Source organism: Polyergus mexicanus, unplaced genomic scaffold, assembly GCF_030449975.1.
Source record: "Polyergus mexicanus isolate NDT 795.1 unplaced genomic scaffold, iyPolMexi1.0 SCAF_11, whole genome shotgun sequence".
NCBI classification, from domain to species: domain Eukaryota; kingdom Metazoa; phylum Arthropoda; class Insecta; order Hymenoptera; family Formicidae; genus Polyergus; species Polyergus mexicanus.
The window spans coordinates 4126866-4148451 of NW_027223331.1; the positions used below are offsets into that span (position 1 = coordinate 4126866).

At 31.3% G+C, this 21586-nt stretch overlaps 4 protein-coding genes across 7 annotated transcripts; 3 read left to right on the top strand and 1 right to left on the bottom strand.

The window, feature by feature from the left end:
* Window positions 1-211: 211 nt before the first annotated feature.
* On the top strand, window positions 212-5095 carry Srpralpha (signal recognition particle receptor alpha). The gene is made up of 8 exons (XM_070303814.1): window positions 212-432; window positions 1236-1605; window positions 2036-2077; window positions 2753-2894; window positions 3088-3226; window positions 3662-4197; window positions 4278-4692; window positions 4872-5095. The coding sequence occupies exons 1-8, from the start codon at window positions 316-318 to the stop codon at window positions 4995-4997; spliced, it is 1887 nt and encodes a 628-aa protein (XP_070159915.1). The 5' UTR covers window positions 212-315; the 3' UTR covers window positions 4998-5095.
* A 421-nt stretch (window positions 5096-5516) lies between these two features.
* Roh (reduction of Rh1) lies at window positions 5517-7502 on the top strand. 2 transcript variants are annotated; one of them, XM_070303847.1, is made up of 3 exons: window positions 5517-5608; window positions 6054-6228; window positions 6304-7499. In XM_070303847.1, the coding sequence occupies exons 2-3, from the start codon at window positions 6063-6065 to the stop codon at window positions 6375-6377; spliced, it is 240 nt and encodes a 79-aa protein (XP_070159948.1). In that variant the 5' UTR covers window positions 5517-5608; window positions 6054-6062; the 3' UTR covers window positions 6378-7499. The 2 variants fall into 2 exon arrangements, with proteins under 2 accessions (XP_070159948.1, XP_070159947.1); XM_070303846.1 differs by lacking the exon at window positions 5517-5608 and adding an exon at window positions 5716-5751 and having other exon boundaries at window positions 6304-7502.
* On the bottom strand, window positions 6696-15477 carry Acf (ATP-dependent chromatin assembly factor large subunit). 3 transcript variants are annotated; one of them, XM_070303844.1, is made up of 14 exons: window positions 14974-15477; window positions 13852-13990; window positions 13552-13766; window positions 13268-13478; window positions 12950-13194; window positions 12205-12878; window positions 11647-12123; window positions 11033-11526; window positions 10079-10858; window positions 9788-10005; window positions 9531-9706; window positions 9262-9375; window positions 8424-8772; window positions 6696-7802 (listed from the first exon to the last, which is right to left on the bottom strand). In XM_070303844.1, the coding sequence occupies exons 1-14, from the start codon at window positions 15084-15086 to the stop codon at window positions 7634-7636; spliced, it is 4374 nt and encodes a 1457-aa protein (XP_070159945.1). In that variant the 5' UTR covers window positions 15087-15477; the 3' UTR covers window positions 6696-7633. The 3 variants fall into 3 exon arrangements, with proteins under 3 accessions (XP_070159945.1, XP_070159944.1, XP_070159946.1); XM_070303843.1 differs by having other exon boundaries at window positions 6696-7814; XM_070303845.1 differs by lacking the exon at window positions 9262-9375 and having other exon boundaries at window positions 6697-7814.
* A 508-nt stretch (window positions 15478-15985) lies between these two features.
* On the top strand, window positions 15986-18936 carry Nop56 (Nop56 ribonucleoprotein). Its single transcript, XM_070304661.1, has 3 exons — window positions 15986-16101; window positions 16655-17220; window positions 17306-18936. The coding sequence occupies exons 1-3, from the start codon at window positions 16099-16101 to the stop codon at window positions 18201-18203; spliced, it is 1467 nt and encodes a 488-aa protein (XP_070160762.1). The 5' UTR covers window positions 15986-16098; the 3' UTR covers window positions 18204-18936.
* The last annotated feature ends 2650 nt before the right edge of the window (window positions 18937-21586 follow it).

Genomic DNA, 21586 nt, shown 5'->3' on the forward strand with positions numbered 1-21586 from the left:
AGAGAAGTTTGGTGATTCGGGCTGCGGTCAAGAAGATGCTAGAGATGCTTCGAAGCGTTGCATTAACCAATCAGAATAAAGAAATCTTTACTCTTTTTGTCCTGATTGGTCAATCAAACGCTTCGAAGTATTTCTAGCATCATCCCGACCGCAGCCTCGGTGGCGTAATGTTAACAGCACTGACATTTGATGATTTTGGATTTGACGTATGAGCGAAATGTACTCGATAGGTTAGCATAGGTTAGCTTGAAACGTCGTGTTGATTGTGTTTGGGGAACGTGTTTTTTTTCTTTCTCGTTAAAATATTGTAAAATCATGCTCGATCTTTTTACGATATTCAGCAAGGGTGGCATAGTGCTCTGGTGCTTCCAGAGCACGTCTCAAATTTTTGCGCCCAGTGTCAATGCCCTGATAAGAGGTGTCATATTACAGGCAAGTTTCAAAATATGCATTTCTTCACGTCTATAGCGACCTTTGACCCTTTTGAATTGCGAACTGTCGCTTTTCTTCAAACTCGTTTTCTAATTGTTTAATTAATCTTCTAAATATTTAAATTTAATCACTCGAACAATCTCAATTATTTTCAAAATATCAATTTTGCGAATACATCGGTCGTAACGTTCTCTACCATTTTCTCAATCTTCAGTTTTTATATAAACAAAGCTTTGCATGTAATATAAGAAAGATAAAGATTGTTTGTAACATTGAAAAATTGTTCTAAGATACGTAGATATTTATTAGTACTTGCAAATGTACATAAAATAGGAACACAAAATAAATTAAATGTACCATATGGTTGGAATTGTTAAAACTAATCATCTTATAAGATAAGAGATTCATTCACACTTATAAAACAAAAATTAAATTAAAAAGACATATTCTGTAAAATAAATATTTTTGTATTTTTCTTTGAATAAATAAACATTTACTCTTTGATAACATTTTCTTAATCACAAAAGTTAAGAATTAATAATGATTTGATTAAAACTCATTAATAGTATATATTTAAATTAACAGTATATATAATAAACTATTATCAATTAATTATATCTTTTAACAATAATTAATAGTAAATGTTTTTTTCAACTATTATCAATAACATATATCTTTATTTTCAAAAATAAGCTAAATCAAGTTAAAAAGTTAAATATTATATAAAATTAATTTTCTGTATTTTGGAAACCCATTGCCTGTAACATTTCTAAAGAGATCGTTTTTTCTAAATCTATTTTCAGGAACGTACAGGCAATCATAGCTTTGAGCATGATTCCTTGCGGTTGCAGTACAAACTTGACAATGAGTTCGAACTGGTATTTGTAGTGGCATATCAGAAGATATTGCAATTATCTTATGTGGACAAATTCTTGAATGACATTCATCTAGAGTTCAGGGATCGCTTTAAGAATGAGCTTGAGAGCTCGAACTGGTTCACTAACTTTGAGTTTGAACATGCCTACCATGTAGTCCTCGAACAGGCTGAGCAATGGTCACGTACACAGGCTAAAATACCGAAGCAAATGCGTACCTTTGACGAGAGTCTGAAGTCTAAAAAGACTGTTGCTAGTATGATTGAGAAAAAAGATGATAAAGACGATAAGAAGCCAGGTACAGTCCTTTGGCTCTTTGGCAGTGTAACAATTTATGAGAAGTTGGATGCAATAACCATTGTAAATAGCTTTACTTACTTTTAGGAAAATTAAATTTGAATAATCTTTAACAAAAAGTGCAATATGAGGATGAAATTTATTTGCTGTTATTTAGATTTGCTAAGCGTATAAATTTTAAAAATCTCAAAAATAATTTCAAAAATTTTATACAATTATAATGTTTTTACAAAGAAAGAAATATAGTGTAGTAATAAATGTATAGAGATATCATACTGGTTTTATCTTCATGATATATATGAAATAAAACTAAAAATAAATTTATATAATATTTAATCTATAAAATTATATAGTCATATTTTTTTATCTAATATATTTATTTCCAATCAGTAAGACAAACAAGAAATGGGGATTTTCTTCTTTGCTTCTAGGTAAAAAGAAGAAGGCAATTAATTCTAATGGGGATTATCATAGTAAGTGATATTTACTAAAATCTTGTATAGTATACTGTTGCATGGAATGTGTAATATTCGCATAAACAAAATTCATACTTGAATAGGGGCTTATACTTACATTACTTTTATAATAATCTAATTGCAATAAATTAGCTTAAATATTTACTATCATAAAGCAAATAATAATACAATGTTTTATAAAAAATGAAAATGATCTTAATATTTTATTCTTGTTCAGTAATTTAAATTATTTCTATCATCATTATTATTACTTTTATCAAGATAGCGAATTTTTATATGTTGATATTTGTTGCTGTTGAGATATATGGAACAATTTATATTGTAGAAAACTTTGAAAGTAATTAAAAATTATTTAAATGCGCAAAATAATGAAAAGTATAATCAATTTTCTGATTTTTAAAATCAATATTCATGACAAACGATAAAGTTCTGTGTAAAAAAAACCTTATTATATATTTTTTACTTATATCTTTATGTAGAATTTCTTTAGATCTTTATGTATTAATACTCTCTTAATTATATTATCAACAACAAATCATTTTATATAGTTGCACACATTTTCTAATTAACTTATTTTTTACATACAAATAATACAAATGTAATCTTTGTTTGAAATTATTTTTATATACATTTTATGTTAAATTAAATATTCTATACTTCTTGATATCACAGCAAAAATTCAAGAAACTCCAAAGCCAAATTTATTGAAACAGCAAGCAGAACATAATGGAGAACTTGATGAAGAAATTCTAATCGCTAATCGTATGAAGCTCGCTCAGAAAATGGCAGGTCAGAAGAAGAAAGCTGACAAGCAGTAAGCGCATGTTTTTTTCTTAATCTATTTATCTATTAGAAAGTAATCTTTTAGGTTAATTAAATTAGATTAATTCTATTAAAAGTGCAAGTAAAACGAATAAACTTGCTATGTAATAATAAAACTAACAAAGAGAGAAAGGGAGAGTTTGTTTAAATGACAATGTAACATATTATTATAAATATCATATCAGGAAGAGTCCTAAACCTGAAAAGACTGGCAAGAAACCGCGCATTTGGGAATTAGGTGGAACAACCAAGGATCTTGCTATACTGGAGCGAACAAAAGACAAGCCTGAAGAAAGTGGCAATTATGTGGCAGCCGATACAACTGTAATATTTTTTCTTTTTTCTTTTGCATTTGTTTAACACTCGTGGAAAGTCCGTTCTTATTATTATTATTAGTGTAAAAGTCTTACAAATTTTTTTGATATCTAATATCTTTATATGAATTTAACTACACAAAAACGAATCTTTATTCTTCTTTAATCGCTTATGACTTGACTTTCTCCTAAAAAGAAAATTTTGATTTCAAGTTTGCCAAAGAATCTGTTATTAAAAGGTCTTAAAAAAAAGAATTCGAGTATATAAAACAAATAAATTCTTAAGATAATATATCATAAAAAATATAATTATACATAAAATAAAATAGATGAGATGAACATGAAAAAAGAAATACATATATACATACATAACAATTGATTCTTAGCCAGAAAAAAATGGAAGTTTATGCTTTATCTATTATTTATGTTTTCTTTATTTTATTAGTTAATTGGACAAATGAAGGGTGGCATACGCGATCTCGAAGTGAATAGCGAATCCGAGGACAATTCCGATCAGGAGGAGATAGAGCATTCCAAACTGCAAATGCAGAAGAAAAATACGAGTATGTTTTCCATGTTCAAAAGTCTAGTCGGTAGCAAATCTCTAAAACAGGAGGATATGTTACCGGTTTTGGAAAAATTGAAGGATCACCTAATTACTAAGAATGTCGCCGCCGACATATCTCAGAAATTATGCGATTCCGTTGGCACGAAGTTAGAGGGAAAAGTACTCGGTACCTTCGATAGCGTGGCGAACACTATAAAGGCCACTCTGACGGATGCTTTGGTACAGATACTATCGCCCAAAAGGAGAATTGATATTCTACGAGACGCTTTAGAAGCACAGAAAAGTAATAGACCTTATGTTATGACTTTTTGCGGCGTCAACGGAGTTGGCAAATCGACGAATCTAGCGAAGATCTGCTTCTGGCTGATAGAAAACAATTTCCGCGTGCTAATTGCTGCATGCGATACGTTCAGGTAAATCAAAGTTACCCAAGATTAACGTTCCTCATTACTATTTCTACTGCGGACAATCATCTATGTCTCTCATGCTTCAGAGCTGGAGCAGTCGAGCAACTGAGGACGCATATGCGACATCTGAACGCTTTGCATCCACCAGAGAAGCACAGAAATCAATCAATGGTGCAGCTATATGAAAAGGGTTACGGTAAGGATGCCGCGGGTATCGCCATGGAGGCGATTCGCTTTGCGAAGGATTCTAGAATCGATATAGTCCTAGTTGACACCGCCGGTAGAATGCAGGATAACGAACCATTGATGCGAGCCCTAGCAAAGTTGATAAAGGTGAACGAACCAGACTTGGTATTGTTTGTTGGAGAGGCTCTCGTTGGTAATGAAGCTGTTGATCAGCTGGTGAAATTCAATCAGGCCTTAGCTGACTACAGTCAGTCTGCTAATCCTCACATTATCGATGGTATTGTACTGACAAAGTTTGATACAATCGATGATAAGGTAAGTTTTTTCCTATATATAATCTCTACCATATTTTTCTCTATCTTTTGTAATATAAAATTAAGTTTGATTATGTATATAATAATGAGATATTACAAATATATTTTCCCTTCTAATATCTATTAATTTATATGTAACATTTATATATGATTTTTCACAAACATAAATATTATTTGTAGGTAGGCGCAGCAATCACAATGACATACATTACTGGCCAGCCTATTGTTTTTGTTGGAACTGGCCAAACTTACACTGATTTAAAGTCATTGAATGCCAAAGCTGTAGTGCACGCTTTGATGAAATGAATGTTATACAGGGAATAATAAATCTTTAAAAACATTCTGACTAATCTGTAATATATGTGGATTATTTAAGTTTTGTTACACGTTGATTACATTACAATCAAACTTACGTATTCTTTTTTTTATTGTGACTAAGTTTGTTTTTGTCTATCCTTGATTTGCTTTTTAATTTCTCCTCATATTCCAATAATTTGATGGTCGAACTGGCAATTGCATGTAAAAATATAAAAGAAAAAATTTTTAATCTTAATTCCACCTTTAATTGGTATCATAGATTGTTGCAAAAGATTATATATATTTGTCAAAAATAGTTGCAAACAAAATTTATCGCAGTTTTAAAATAATTTTTGCTTTATTGAAGTAATCTGTAGTATATCTATGTTCCTGATTACGTACAAATCTTCACGTATGAATATATCAAAATAAGGGAAACAATATGGCGTAGCCAATCCAGAATTGGCAATCTTGTCAGATTGTATCCTCTAAAAAATCCAGTTTCCACTCATGTCAGTTATTTTATCTATGGTCGTCACACATTGTGCTTTTACGTGATTCGCGAAAGCTTACCACAGATATATTATATAATTTTATTAAAATCGTCAGGATTAAATTTTGTGAGTAATTTAAAAATATCATTAAAGAGAAAAATAAAAAGATACCATTGGTATTAGGTGTATATTAATTGTTCTGTTTTACGATATATATCATTATCCACGATAAATGGGATTAAATTGCCATGATCCGTAATTTTTCAAGGGTTAGAGTTGTGACGGCTTGTATAAATCACCATTCCGAATCCTTTTTTTATATATTGACATTATTACATATATATTAATCATATATTGAATCTCTACTCTTATATTTCTTATCTACATACATAATAAATTCTTTTCTATAATTTTTTCAGATTATAACCAATATGTAACCTGTACAGCTGATATTATATTTGATTAATATATTCGAAATTTTTCATTAATAATCAACGTCAACACTATTATGCTATCTATATTTATCAGATACAAATAAAACCCGATATCAAATGAAATTTGTTTGTTACAGATAATCAACATGTTTGAAAGCAGACAATATCGTCCTATGAAATATCCATATACTCTTTTAGGAAAGATTGCTCAATTTCCGTTCAAATATTATATGCAGCACAGTTGGTTGTTTAAATATACAGTATTCGCTGTAGGAGTATCGTTGCCGATATTTTATAAAATACAAAAGTTATGTAAGTATATCTTGTATAGGTCAGGTATTGGTTAAAAAATGGAATACATGTATAACCTATAATCATTATTTCCAGCATATTCCCCTGAAAATGTTCAGAAATGGGATAAAATCCACAGAGAAATGTTTGAAGGCACTGGTCATCATTAAAGTGGAAATACAATCACTAGAAAATTGTATGTTAAAAAATGAGATGAGAAAAAAAAAATTTATTATCTCTATATATAATTAGAAAATATAAAAATCTTTCACCTCTCTCTCTCTATATATATATATGCAGATAGTTTGCAGGAGAGGTAGAGAAGATCGCTTTAAAGAGTTCATTCGAGATTTATGTATTACCAAAATAATCGTATAAAATATACATGATTAAAAAAAAAAACCTTTTTTTTTCCTTTTTGCAATTGTTGTCAATACAATTGATAATATTTTGTACCATAACTTTTGCATATATCTATCCTGAAAGTGTAAAACATTACAAAACAAAGTAATACATGAAATAAAATAAGTACTATTGATAGGACAGAAAATTTTCATAAAATATAGGTAATATTGATATAACACAACTTTTTAGTTTGACAATAGTTATATAGAACACAAGTACAAAAGTATCCAATTTTATTGTCTGGATCTATAAACATAAATTTGCTAATGCATTTGTTTTATGTATTTTCTTTAAAACTGTATATTCTATAATTAAACCTTGTATATAAACGGTTTCGAGAAAAGAAATTGATAGAGCTTAATTCACAACATAATTTTCATTCATATACAGTTAACGATTCTTAATATAACTACTGCGAAGAATATGATGTGTGACATGTGTGTATGTGTGTGTGCGTGCGCGAGTATACATATGTGAATAACACTAAAATAATAAATAATTGTCAATGTGAAAATATATTGAGAATTTTCTTGTTTCTATATCTAAAAAAAAAAAAAAAAAAAATTGAATAAAGCCAATGGAATTAATTAGCTGTATATGTTTGCTGTAAAAATTCTGTGCAATGCATCTAAAATATACGTGCACTTCTGCAAATAATACTGCATATATATTTATTTTAATAAGCCTCGAAGAAACCGACTTTAGAGAGGAAAAAAAATCTTTCGTACATTATATATATATGTGTGTGCTATTGATTTTGCAAAGTAATTTTCAGTTGTACTATTCCATCAATGTAATTTGTCATTACTCACTGTGAAAAAAAGTGTTTAAAAATGTAATTTATAAAATATCTTGAGCTACATACTGAATCTGTATACCACTCGTGATCGATTATCGGTATATAAGTCCATATGCTAAATTCAAAATATATAAACTTCTTGAGCGGTATCAGATTTTTAAATCTCACGAGTATGCACTCTCTATGCTAAAGTATATATATATGTATATATTTTTTTTTATTCTATCTTCTCTTCTGTACTTCATCGTCCTCGCTATCTGATGTGCAATTCTCTTCGACATTATCGTCGTCGAATCTTGTCCTCTTAACCTTAGGTTCTTGGAAAAATTCAAAATTCAAGCCTAGTTCTTTGCAGCGTTTCTCAAAGTACTTGTGTAATCTCATACCTGCACTGTATACATAACTATTTTTAACAAAACATACTTTCGCTCTTTTTATATGTATTCCCAAAATGGTTCGGAGGCCAAAGATTATTTCAGGATCAACACAACAGCAAAGCCTTATCTGGGATGTATTAAAGGTTACAGAATTAACGCTCTTCATAAACTTTGTAAATAGATTTAAGAAAAGCTGATTCCTTTCACTGAACAATCGAGGTTAATTATTCACATTTAATCATCTAATCTATTATCATCTAGTTTATAGCATTTTGTATAATGATAATTGTTTCCGTTGTTATTTAACTATATGCCTACCATATGTGCTGATTTATATTTGTGATATTCTATCAATTTAACTTGAATCATATTTTAGAAATTACTTATATATATATTACTTATATATATCAAGCCATTATTATATAAATGATACAAAATCTGATATAAAAATACTAATTTATCCTTTTGTTGTTAGTAATAATTGTAATGTTAATTAAAATGTATGTGTGCGTATGTGTGTGTGTAGCTATTGTTAATAGCATGAAGTTCATAAATTAATCCTGCATATTAAGTAACATTGTAGTCTCTGGCATCCGAACTTGCATAAAATAGATAACAATAATGTTGATACATACTTGTAGACAGAACTATGTTCCTTGTTGTACAATTTGCAGTTTTCAAAAATCAGTTGGCAATCGCTAAAGAATTTATCTAGCGTCTCATAATCGCCATTTCCTAATTTATATTTGATCGTCCCAAAGTCCATCGGATTAGAAATGATATCGTGATAATCTGGGACTTCATCCTTTGTGACAGGCGACAGAAATGGCCATGAATCTTTATGATGCCTAATATCGGTCAATAATTCTTGCAGTCTAGCCATACATCCCTTGATTGAATTTTTATCTTCTTCGTGTTCAATTTCGGCGGCCCTCTTCGTCGCACGTCGCGTTTGTCTCGGTTCGGTATCATCCGATGCACTATCTGTACATTTAAAAATTCCGCATTTAGCTAGTGCATATCACATTTTTCATCTCAATTCAAAATGTTCAATTTACAAGTTTATGCTAAAAAATAAAAATTCTAGTGATAGCTGACATTTTTATGATATATGAGTTAGCAATAGCATATTTCATTGCCAAGACAATAAGATGTAAATGAAATATTTATATGTATAAGAATGTACAATGCTGTATTAGGGTCTATCCATAATTATTTTTATTTTAATAGAAAAGAGAATATTTTAAAAAATTTTTAAAATTTTATTGATAGATTTATTTTATTTTATTGTTCATATTATATCTCAAAATTTTTAATGCAAAATTATGAAAAAATATCCAGATATTTTAACGATGAACAGATCCATTATTCTTAACGTGCAGTGCTTTTCAAAAAAGAGAAAGGATTAGCCATGAAAGAGAGATGCTGCACACATATATACACACAGTAAAAAGAGAGGGATACAATACAGACCATCCCAGTCTGTAGATTCTGTAGTGAGGAGGCTCTTGGCAAAGCCATGGATGCGAGAGCGTGCTGCTGCTGCGCACAGCCTCTCCTTGTCTCTTTCCCTTTCGCGCCCCCTCACTATCAACATAATTTTAACGCTAAGAAACTTTCTTATAATATTTTTATCACAACTTGTTTATCTCTCTATAATTTTAATAGGCAGTAAGTGAAAAATTTTGACTTACAACAGAAGGGGAATAAGATTTTTAAGATGCTCAACATTCTTTCATTACCTTTTGTTGCATTCCTTCTTTTAGCCTTGCATTTAAAACAAGACCATCTTCCTCTAGGAGCCCTCGATAATGGCGGTTCTACGCATTCTAAGTGATAATGATTTGGACATGTGTCGCAGGAGATCAGTTTTCCACCACTTTTACATGATGCGCATAAGTTTACTAGTCGTACAATTCTGGAAAGGACAATCAAAAACATACAAGTCAAAAAATTAAAAAAAGGAAACAAATTTGAATATTACAAAAAGTTAGCTTACATGTCTTCCTCGCTATCTTCATCGTCTTGATCGTCTTCTTGATCATTCTCATCATCGCTGTGAGATACGCGCTTCGCGCGATTGTGTCGCGTCTCTTTGGTCAGTATTACTTCGTCCTCGATTTCATCCTCAAAACTTTTTCGCTTTTGAGCTTTTTCCTTGTGTTTTATCTCCGGTGGTCTGCACGCTGTACAAAACCAATCTCCTGATGGTACAGCCTAAATAAATAACGAAATTATAAACGAGAGAATTCAATCTATCTTCAATCAGGTAATATAAACTATTAATTACGTTAAGTTTTGGTTTTAGACAATAGAGATGATGTCCCCTGTTGCATCCGTCACAAAGCAACATGTTCTCCGCGTCTCTACGCCTTCGACATATGCGACATTGAGCGTTTAACGCGCTTCTGTCCCATGCGACACTATTGTGCAAAGTACTCAAGTGAACAAACAACTGAGACCAATTGGTTGACGCTATCAATGACTGTTCCCATCTCTCCCGAGCCTCTTCGCCCGACCATTTCTTGTCTTTTTGATCGGGTCCGAGCGGTCTCTGCAAATATCTCTGTTCTATAGCGTGGGACAATTGTAAAATAGCACAAGCCATCTGCTTGATAGCCGCCTGTTGCCTTTGATCGATCGCCATTTCATCTTCGCTGGGTAAACCTAAGTACATTCCTGGATCTCTGTAAGTTTTTACGCTAATACTTCCGACCTCAGAATCGGGAGTACCGGGTCTACTGTGTTTAGACTCGTTCTTTATCTTGTCTATCAATGTATTAGAAGGTAATATATCTATGTCTATTTCACTACCGGCATACATCAGTTTATCACATTGTTTGTCATAACTTCTCTGATTGATCGCGTTTCTCCAGACCGCGCGATCAATAATCTTAAGAGATCCCAAACAACCTGCATTGATTTTATCTTCAAAGTCCAAAATGTGATCTCTCAATGTCATTTCCATTACTTCCTCGACCGCCACATCGGAAGGAAAATTCAAATTCGCGTTCTCATACTTATTCTTCTTAGATGTCTTATTAATTTGTCCTTTATTGGAATCTGAAAACTACGCGTGAAAATCTAGTTATTTTTATCTCTTAATTGCATGTAATTACACACACACACACACACACACACACACACACACACACACACACACACACACACACACACACACACACACACACAAAATGTGAAAATAGATATATATACATAATGAATTATACAAAGATATACTTACAATATCGGGATTTAATCTATACTTAGGACAGTCATCGATAACAAGAAGCAAATTGTCCATCTCTTGCAAAAGATTATTTCTAAGCTCACTCTCCCTAATACCCCTTGTGCTCAAGTTATCTATTAGCACTTGTATGTCTTCTTGATTTCCATAAAAGTTCCAGGTAACCTGCGATCTCTTGCAATGCACAGGACAGTCTTTATCTCCTGTACACAACATCAAACTCTTTTTAATGTTAGTGAGATCTTGTTTAAATTCCTTTCGAGAATTTGTTTCCTTGCGTGGCGATTTAACCCCGTTTTTATCCGAGGATAATAGTTTCTTGGGTGACTTCTTTGATTTTTTGAAACTATTCTCTTTGTCGCTAAATTCATCTTCAAATTTATTTTTTAGATATGCATACGTTGCCTCCTTATCTTGTAATTCTGGATGATGTGGAGTACCCTCAGAAAGACAGCTTCCAGGCCAGCGTTCATCATTTTCTACAAATAATCCTACAAAAAAAGAATCGATAATCAACTGAGAAAATTTAATTCTCTTAGTTCAATTTTTAATCTCTTCTATATTTAATTTTCATTTAACATTTTACAGCAATAAGTATTTAGAAATGCAACCTGGTATAGATATAAATCTCCAATATCTTCGATGAGCTCTATCTGAGCCCAGATAAAGCATCATCTTGTCATCCCTTGAAGCTTGCTGCAATTCTTTCAGTTTGTTTTCATATTCTTCCCTTTTCTTTTCTTCCTCATAATTGCCACGTGTAATTTTTTTTAACTTTGGCTCTTCTTCCTCAAGTTTTCCTTCTTTCTCGCGTTCCCGTATCTTTTCTTTTTCCTCTTTCTCCTTCTTTTGTTCAGCAAGCAAAAACGACTTCAACTCTCTCTTTGCTTGATGTAGTTTATCATATCGCTCTTCGATTGCATCACGTATTGATGCGAAAGTAAGCAATTGATTAATCAGACATGTGACGACCTTTATTTTGTCATCTAAATCAAATTCGCAAACATTTCGGTGACCTAATAATCGCAAAATATAACCGTCATTTACCCTCAAAAGAAGTGCTGGTTCGTCAAAATTTGTATAGCCACCTACAATAGATGATGTGTATTATAAAGGAAAAACATTAAATATTAAATAAATTAAATGATACATATCATACACATAGATACCCTTTTGAGAATATCGCCATTTAGAAGCCGCTTCGCTTATACGTCCTCCAGAACTTAATAAATGTTGTCTCAAAATTTCGCTCAAAGTTACGTGGTCTAATGTAAGTTCTGATAGTTTACATCCTTGATAAGTTGGACACCATCTAGAAGCCATTGTAGCAAGTTTTACAGCCTTTGCCATTGATGATGCGCCTTCATAAGGACTAATATCATCCAGCAAAGTAGATGCTTGAGCATCAATTTCATTATCTTCTCCCGCTTGATATTTAAATATATTGGATAATAACAGTTGTAACAGATCACTCCAGGGACCAGATGCTTCTTTGGTCAATAATGTTTTTTCCAACAATTCGATATTAAAGCCTCCTGGAAAATATACTGATACCTCTAATTCTTCATTGAAAAATTCAAGAAATTCCGATATCATAACAAAGTCTCCAAATTTTTCGTTTGGTATGTTGCATTTAATAATAGTGGATTCAGGAAGAGGACAGAGATCTTCACATTCGAGATCTTCTCTCGGTTTATTCCATTGCTTCATGTATGCAGCCAAAGCTGCTAACTTTTGTTTTTTTTCCTTCTTATGTTCGCTTTTCAGCGCTCTTTCTTCTTTACGTTTTGCTTTCTCCTCCAAAGCTTTCGCTTTAAGTTCTTCTTTAAATTTGCCATTCATTCTGTTGATAAAACATTAAGAAAATATTAGATATACAAGAATTCTTTGCAACAAATCCTGAATAACTTTTACCTTGGTTTTCGAAATTTCTTTACTGCACCAGTGTCATTCGGTTTTTTACCATCACTAACTTTTTTCAGTGGATTCGCTTTTTCGAATGTTTTTTGTTTTGATACATCTGAGGTGAGAAATTTATCTATGGATTCTTGTTTCTGTTTGACAGATTTTTTCACACGCACTGTAAAATCTGGAAGTGTCCCAGCAAAAATAGTATCAAAACGTACTTTGTTAATTCCATATTTTTCCAAAACACTTTCCTACAGCAAGGGAATTACATGTTACAAAGACATATAAATGTTTTCAAACAATTGTTTAATATTCTGTATTAACCTTAACAACCCATATACCGCTATCATTTTGTTCACAGAGTTGCCGAAGGAATATCTTATTACGTTCTCTGCTATAATGTTGTTTTTGTCTTCTGACTTGAGATGCTTCTACTATCATGAGTTGACTGACATCAGAATCTCCAGAATCTAATTGTTCTACCTCATAACGAAATAATTTTGCTGGTGGATGATAATACTGTTCTTGCAGATTCCTAGAATATTTAATGATAAAGCTTATAAAAAATAATAATGTGCAAAATAATTTAATAAATTAATTATATTTACCGGCCATTTTCATTTATGTACGCCTTAATTTGCTGTTCTGTAGGTACAATAACTTGAAGAACATGACAATCACACCAAGATTCTTCAGTAAAGCTAGCCTCTACCATTTCTCCCACAAAATAACGATCTCTCGCAAATTGGTAAACATCTTCAATCATCTCATTAAAAGAAGATCTATTTGTTTTACTAGCAAGATATAGTATAGGGATTCGTAACTAAAAAAAACAAAATAATAGATATATTATTTATAAGCATATCTATGTTAATTCAACAAATTATACAAAATTACGATATTTATACCTCCATTGGAAACTCTTTCAAGCTCTTCTTTGCATTTTCTTCACATTGTAAAGCTTCTTCAAATGTCATGTTGGTTCTGCCTGTGATACTGCATGACCATATAAGCGAATTACACAAGATAATTCGCTCGCAAAATTCACTATAATAGAATTTATATTATTACTATATATATAGTATGCATCGCAGTACATAGTAATAAGAATTCGTTATATATATTTTCTCACTTTAAATTTTAATTTATTAATTATAAAGATTTATATTAAAAAATTATAAATTTAGAGAAGATAAATTTAAAAATGTACAAAAAATAATAAGAAACTTGAAACATCTATAAAAATATAGTTTAATTAAATAAAATATAGTTATTAAATAATTATTAAATATAATTATTAAAAATTTATTTACATTAATATAATTTATTTATATATATTTAAACAAAAAAATCTGTTTTTATTATAATAATTTTATTAACGCACATAATAAAAACCTATTTCAACTGTGTTTTTAAATATAATAGTATGACAATTCACAATTTGATGATTTTTTAACTATTATCATATTATTAAAGATAAAATTGTAAAATAGAATCTTAGTAACAAAATAAAGAATTCTTTTATCTAGTGATAAGATATACAAAGTTTACTGAAAATTTTTATCTGATGTTAATAAACACATAGACATACAGATGTAAAATACTTCCTAAGATGATATTAAGGAAATGACACATTTTTTTCAGAGGAACGAAATGAGATAAAATGAGACATGTAAATTCCTATTTCAATTTCTGAATAAAATTGAAAAACTTATTTTCGAGGCATCGATAGATTTTTACCAATGTCAACATAAATTTCGTTAAAAACAGACGTCCAATCAAATTTCGTAATTCGATTATCAGATTCTATATACAATCCAACAAAGTTGATTCCGGTAACTGATGTGCATACATAATTTTTATGCAGCAATAGGGCAAGAGCTCGCAGCTCGCGATCAACAGATATATTATATTACGAAACAATATTCTGTATCTCCGTTTTACACGGTGACAAGACACCGAACAAGAATCGGCGAGATTAACGACCGAACCACGGATGGCACGAATCGGTTCCGCTATCGCGAACTTACTTGTAGTTCTTAAATATCTCGTTCGTAACCTCGCAATGGTACACCTCGTCGTCGTCCCTAAAGTCAGAGGAGACATAGAGCCGCTGAAACGGCTGTTTGCGTAGCAGCGGCATCGCGACCGACTTTCTTACCGCGAGGACCTCGATCAGCAAAGACGAACGAAATCCGATCGTCGAACAAGATACAAACGACGCACGGCGAACGAGACGCGCGCCAAGTAGCACGCGCGGTATATATTCGGTAGAAAAGTACGCTCGCTTGTGTACGGGCAACGCGCGCGCGTGCACATACACACACACACAACCTGGGGGGAAATTCGCCGATGTCAAGCCGCGAGTCTCGGCGACGCTGTCAATCGGCGATTTTTACGTCATTTCGCGTAACTTTGCCAAGATGATCGCGAGAGAGCGCGTGATATCACAAACCGTCGTGCACACGGACCATACACGGCGTATACCTGTATACCTTCACACCTGCCACCTCCCCCCTGCCGTATAATATACGTATGTACATACGTACAATGTAGCCATGGCCGGAAATCATGGCGATACTCGATATATCACGATAAGTCATTGCCAACTTGACGTTTCGCGCGCAAATTCCAATTGCTCGACTGGACAACAGGACAAGACAAAGATACGCGCGATTTTGTCTTTCTTTACGATTCATGAGCCAATCCGATTATTAATTGATGTTGCATGGGCTGCGTTCCGACATTAAGGTTTATTCGCTAGGGGTTATTGCTTGAAATTCCCTAAAATTTTTACACTGAAAACGAGATAAATATATATTCGGATGTTGAAAAGAGTGAAAGCGAAAATGCTGAGTGCAAAATGTTCAAGTAACACGGAAAAGACATATTCACTGCCAGTACTGAAAATCTATAATGTACGTAACGTAAACTATTGATTTTCAATACTAGCAGTGAATATCGGAACGCAGGTTGGTATCACTGGTTCCCTGTTCTCTGTTCTTTATTCTCTGTTAGTTCCTTATCCTTACTCCTTTTATTGGCACAGCCTCATAGGTGAAGATTATCGAGTTTGGTCACAAGCTTCTTCGAGAATAAAAACTTTTAGAATTATTTAAAAATTGTAAAATACAGAGGTATAAAATTATCGCAAAATGGTAAGTGACAAGTTCCATTATATGATAATTTGATAATAGTTTCGAATTATAATTTCTAAGTTTCTCATTGCACATGTTGCGTTGATAGAACAACGTGTCGATACATAAGCATGTGGCAACTCGTTCAATTTTATACGGATATCATATAAATTTCACGTACATTTGCAGTCTTTAGACAAAATTGAGATACATGTTTATCAGATTATAATTTCGGCTATATTTTGAGATATAATTATTTACGAATCTTGATTCTAACCTTTAATCGAAATGGATAGGTTTCATATGGGTTTCATTGTGCGCGTGTGTATGATATTTATCATTTATTTTATTAACTTATTTATCGATTCTCTAAAAAAGAATAAGATAATAAAATAATATTAAAAATAAGTAAAAACGATTAAATAATAACATAATTAAAATCGCAATACATATTAAATTATATTTTACAAGATGTTGAAATTGAAACAGATACTCTAGAGTGTTCATATTAGCATATAAAAACAGAAAAAATATATATATAAAATACTATAAGTGTCAATTATTTGCTTTACAGTCGAACCTCTTTATTCTGTTTGAACACGCTACTGGATATGTCCTATTTCGTGTTAAAGAATTCGAAGAGATTGGAATGTTGTTGCCTCAAGTGGAACAGTCAGTAACAGACCTATCACGTTTCCGTAGTATTATAAGCTTTGTTGGATTTGCACCTTTCAAGTCAGGATTGGAGGCTCTCGAAAATATCAATAATATTTCTGAAGGGATTGTTTCAGAGTACCTGAAGGTCTTTTTAGATTCTTCTTCCAATGAGTTTACCAAGGATACTATCCTTGGTGTTGCAGATCCTAAACTTGGTGCTAGTATCACTGAAACTTTAAATATAAAATGTGATCACCTTAATGCTGTTCCTGAGATCCTTAGAGGAATAAGATATCATTTTGATAATCTGGTGAAAGGCTTCACTTCCGACGATTCAATAAATGCGCAAAAAGGTCTTGGGCATAGTTATTCAAGAGCTAAAGTTAAATTCAATGTGAATCGAGTAGATAACATGATCATACAGAGTATAACTTTGCTAGATCAATTAGACAAAGATATTAATACTTTTAGCATGCGTATACGGTATGTATTTTTAATTTTGAATATATTGGAAATAAGTAAACTCGAAAGTAGTCTATGATAACTGTGATCTTTGTTTTGATTCTAGTGAATGGTATAGTTATCACTTTCCAGAACTTGCAAAGATAGTTCCGGAGAATTATATCTATGCAAAGGTAGCACGAGTGGTACAAAATAGGAAAGAATTAACGGATGACAAGGTGTCTGCATTAGAAGAAATTGTTATGGACAGCGCAAAAGCAAAGGCCATTGTCAATGCAGCTAAATCATCTATGGGAATGGATATAAATGAGACCGATTTAAGGAATGTTCAACAGTTTGCTAAACGTGTTGTCGCATTAGTAAACTATAGAAAGAAAATGTCTGAATATTTAACATCAAAAATGGCAGGAGTGGCACCAAATCTAGCCACTTTAATTGGAGATCAAGTCGGCGCTAGATTAATAGCACACGCCGGTTCACTTACTAATTTAGCAAAAGCTCCGGCCTCTACTGTTCAGATATTAGGAGCAGAAAAAGCTCTATTCAGAGCATTAAAAAGCCGTGGTAAAGCAAATACTCCGAAATATGGACTTTTGTTCCATTCTACATTTATCGGCCGTGCTGGTACCAAAAATAGAGGTCGAATCGCAAGATATCTGGCGAATAAATGCTCCATTGCTTCTAGAATCGATTGTTTCACTGAAACACCATTGAGAATATTTGGTGAAAAATTACGACAGCAAGTAGAAGACAGATTAGTGTATTTCACAACTGGCAAAGAGCCAAAGAAAAATTTAGACGTAATGAGAGAAGCGCTGGAGGAAACGGCACATATGTTGGCTACTATGGAAAAAGAGAGAAAAGAAAAAAAGAAAAAGAGGAAAAGCAAAGTGCTCGAAAACGGTCAAGAAAATGGACATGTTGAAAACGGCGAAGTAGAAGTGAATACATCTTTACGAAAAAAAAAGAAAAAAAGATCGAAACACATTGACGAAAATAACTAATTGTGTATCCTCTATAGATTCATGCACTATAAATACATCTGCTGGGTCTTTTTATATTACATAAAACGAGATTGTGCGAAAATGTATTTCGTTAATAAACAATTTCCAAAAATACAGCATTATTTTTTATATATGGGGAAAACATATACATTTTTTTATATTGAAGAAAATATACATGGATCTGTGAGGATACTGTACACAACATGGCATTGATTTTAATTACTAGAGTCATAAAATATATAATAAATAACATAAGTAATCGACTAATTTTGCAATATACCATAGAATATTAAAATGACAAAACTGAGACAAAAATAATAGATAAAAGAAATTTTATTGCTCCAATCCGTTGTTTTTATGAGAATGGATAGGAATAAAAAGAGAGGCAATTATAAAAATAAATGATGCTACCACTAAGTGTTAACACCAGCACCAATTATCATTTAATAACAATAAGTCTATATATATATATATATATATATATAAAGTAGATATATATAAATATCTAAACAATAATTACAATAAAATTATTAGGTCTAGCCAAGTCTCAGCGTCTCAAAAATCAACAACTGAGCTATTTAAATATCGGACCGCATATAAATACTATAAGCAATGTATTACTTCGCTATGATTCACATTGGAGGATTAATAAATGCTCATTGATCAAATATAAATTTCATTGGAAATGTTATACATCAGATTATGTATATTTTATACGCGCGATTAATATTGATATGTATTAGTATAAAATATGAATTTCCAAATATTTATTATATAATAAGAAATAATATAATGTTTTGTCAATTAAAATACATAGATATATTAAAAGGATCTCTCATATAGCCATATTTGTGTTGGAACCTTAATTTCCCCAAATTCTTTTTTTAACATTTTGAGATAATCCAATTCGTAACATAGTCATATGGAATAAATGTCAGATTCATTATAAAATAAGAATCTATAACGGAAATTTGTAATGGTATCCGCGGTTAATCAGTCTAACATAAGCAATATTATCGCGCGCAAATAAAATAATAAGGAATAATAACGTAATTGTTGCGCAAAATATTCAAAAATTCATTAATTAAGAAAAAATTAATTTCAACAGGTGCGATGTCGCGCGAATTGTGTTAACTTTGAGTTTTACAAAGGGTTTTACAACACTAAACTGTACGCGTGTATCCCTGTATAACACTTTGTTATATTAATAATCGGCTGATGATCCTCTATCTTGCGTTAAATTGACTAAAACGACCTTTTTTTTTTTATATATTTGTACAATATATTTTCACATTTGAAAAATATATCCCTGCCTATGTGTTGAACATCTCGCCTCATATAAAATGCTCAAATAATGGAAAATGTAAAGGACTATTCCCCTTTACATAGTTCAGTCTCTGGTACTCGCGCGAAAGCTCCTCTCTCTCTCTCTCTCTCTCTCTGATTAGAGAATATAATTTCTTTGAGCTAACTTTATAGAGCAAAACTAATGAATAACTATTCAACATGATGCTTTTTTTCTTTTCTTTAATTATAGAATGGCTTCTATGGTATCGATTGCTTCTGGGATCTAATTGATACACTAATATTATATAATTTTAAAAGAAATATGTTCATGTATATAATATTTAACTTTGCCATTGAGCTTGAAATAATTTCAGCTTGTAACTTTTGTATGAATATATTGAGAAGTGATGAGATAAATATCTTCCCATTTTTCAAAATATATATTATATGTACAATAAATAATAATTCAGGTAATCTAAATTTTTCATCATATTATCATTATAATTCCTGCTATAAGTAAAGTATTTCAATGTCATGTAGCAAAGGTAAACTAATCTAAAACAACGATTGTGATGTGAACATGTGATTATATATATAACACAATAAATGTGCTATTGATTACTGCTTACAATTAATTATGATGTGATAATAATTCCATAAACATTTATGTCAAAGGATATGCATTTCATTGTTAGTAAGTAATATAATCAAATGCTAATGATGCTTTGCTAGTCGGTTTACGATAACTATACAATATCATGTAATATATATAGTAAATATTAATTTCTTTTTTATGCAATTAGCGAATCCTTAAACAATTTACAATGGATCGCATATGCAACATTGATGTTAAATCGAACATGAAAATTTTTTCACGCCGATTTTGTGCATAGATTCAAAAAATTCAATTTTACTACAAAATAAATGCTAAAAATATCGATTTCTATCTACAGCCATTTTTACGAGAAAGAGCATCTCAATAATTGTAGTTTCTCCTGCTGTAGTAACAAAGAGGGAAGCACTTATTAATAATATCCACTAATGATTCATTCTTTCTCTTTGTATAATTCCTATGTCAGCTGCCAAAATGTCATTTTACATACACGTCTTTAAAAGATTACCGCAACTTGGTCTCTCGTAATTTTATTATTATAAAAGCATCAACACTTTTATCCTCATCATGTTCATGTTCCAGATAATGTACATGTGACAATAAGTGAATCCGACTAATCAGATTATGCTCTTCTTCGAGTATGTATATATATATTTTTATGATACATATCTATATAATAAGGCATAATCCCGATTCCTCCAAAAGAGAGAGATTAATATACATTATGTATAAAATACACACAGTGATAAATGCTGCCAAATTTGTCCCCGCGTAATTTACAAGCAATAACGTCGCATATTATTGAAATTACACGTATTTATGAGTTTCAGAAATGCTGCTTGTCATCGCCTTCTAATGCGTAATTATTAGCTCAGACTATATATGTACCAAGCTACTTCGTAATAATTGAAAAAGACAACGATTAATATCTTTATATATTATTCATTATTATTGTATATTATTTATATTTATACGTTTTTTTTTCTTTTTACCACCTATGTATATCGTTTTATACAAGTCCTAATTTTTAAGAACGTGTATGGTATTGAATTATTTCATTTATACAAATCAGAATTATAAAATGCCAGCATAAATTCTCTAATTTATATCCCTTTGCATCAAGTTAACTCTTGAATGTAAATAATACATTTCTTAAGTCATGTTGCGCTGAGGGTTCTATAAGTAATAATAAAAAATATTTCGATACATGTATAATCGTCTAATGTTGAATCTTATATAAATTTAAAGAAGAATTAGCTCAAGTGGAAATTTCAAGATTATCTGTTCTAACAAATCCATTGCAATAAATAGTTCAACAAAAAAATAAAATTTTGGTTTATTAAAAGCTTTAATCTATGCACACACATTGTGCTACGATACTTTATCTTATACTGATAATCCTTTATTGGAATGCAGGAAAGAACGTTGCATTGGGCTGCTGCTGCTGCTGCAGTTGATTCTGTGACAGAGGTTGCATTGATGA

Coding starts and splice junctions, on each gene's coding strand:
- Srpralpha (XM_070303814.1), top strand. CDS start 316: ATGCTCGATCTTTTTACGATATTCAGCAAGGGTGGCATAGTGCTCTGG. Junction 2,078..2,752: donor TTCTAATGGGGATTATCATA/GTAAGTGATATT, acceptor TTGATATCACAG/CAAAAATTCAAGAAACTCCA. Junction 3,227..3,661: donor ATGTGGCAGCCGATACAACT/GTAATATTTTTT, acceptor TTATTTTATTAG/TTAATTGGACAAATGAAGGG.
- Roh (XM_070303846.1), top strand. CDS start 5,731: ATGATCCGTAATTTTTCAAGG. Junction 5,752..6,053: donor TGATCCGTAATTTTTCAAGG/GTTAGAGTTGTG, acceptor TGTTTGTTACAG/ATAATCAACATGTTTGAAAG. Junction 6,229..6,303: donor TTATAAAATACAAAAGTTAT/GTAAGTATATCT, acceptor CATTATTTCCAG/CATATTCCCCTGAAAATGTT.
- Acf (XM_070303843.1), bottom strand. CDS start 15,086: ATGCCGCTGCTACGCAAACAGCCGTTTCAGCGGCTCTATGTCTCCTCT. Junction 11,527..11,646: donor GAGATTTATATCTATACCAG/GTTGCATTTCTA, acceptor CTTTTTTTGTAG/GATTATTTGTAGAAAATGAT. Junction 7,815..8,423: donor GAACATAGTTCTGTCTACAA/GTATGTATCAAC, acceptor TGTTAAAAATAG/TTATGTATACAGTGCAGGTA.
- Nop56 (XM_070304661.1), top strand. Junction 17,221..17,305: donor ACTTTTAGCATGCGTATACG/GTATGTATTTTT, acceptor TTTTGATTCTAG/TGAATGGTATAGTTATCACT.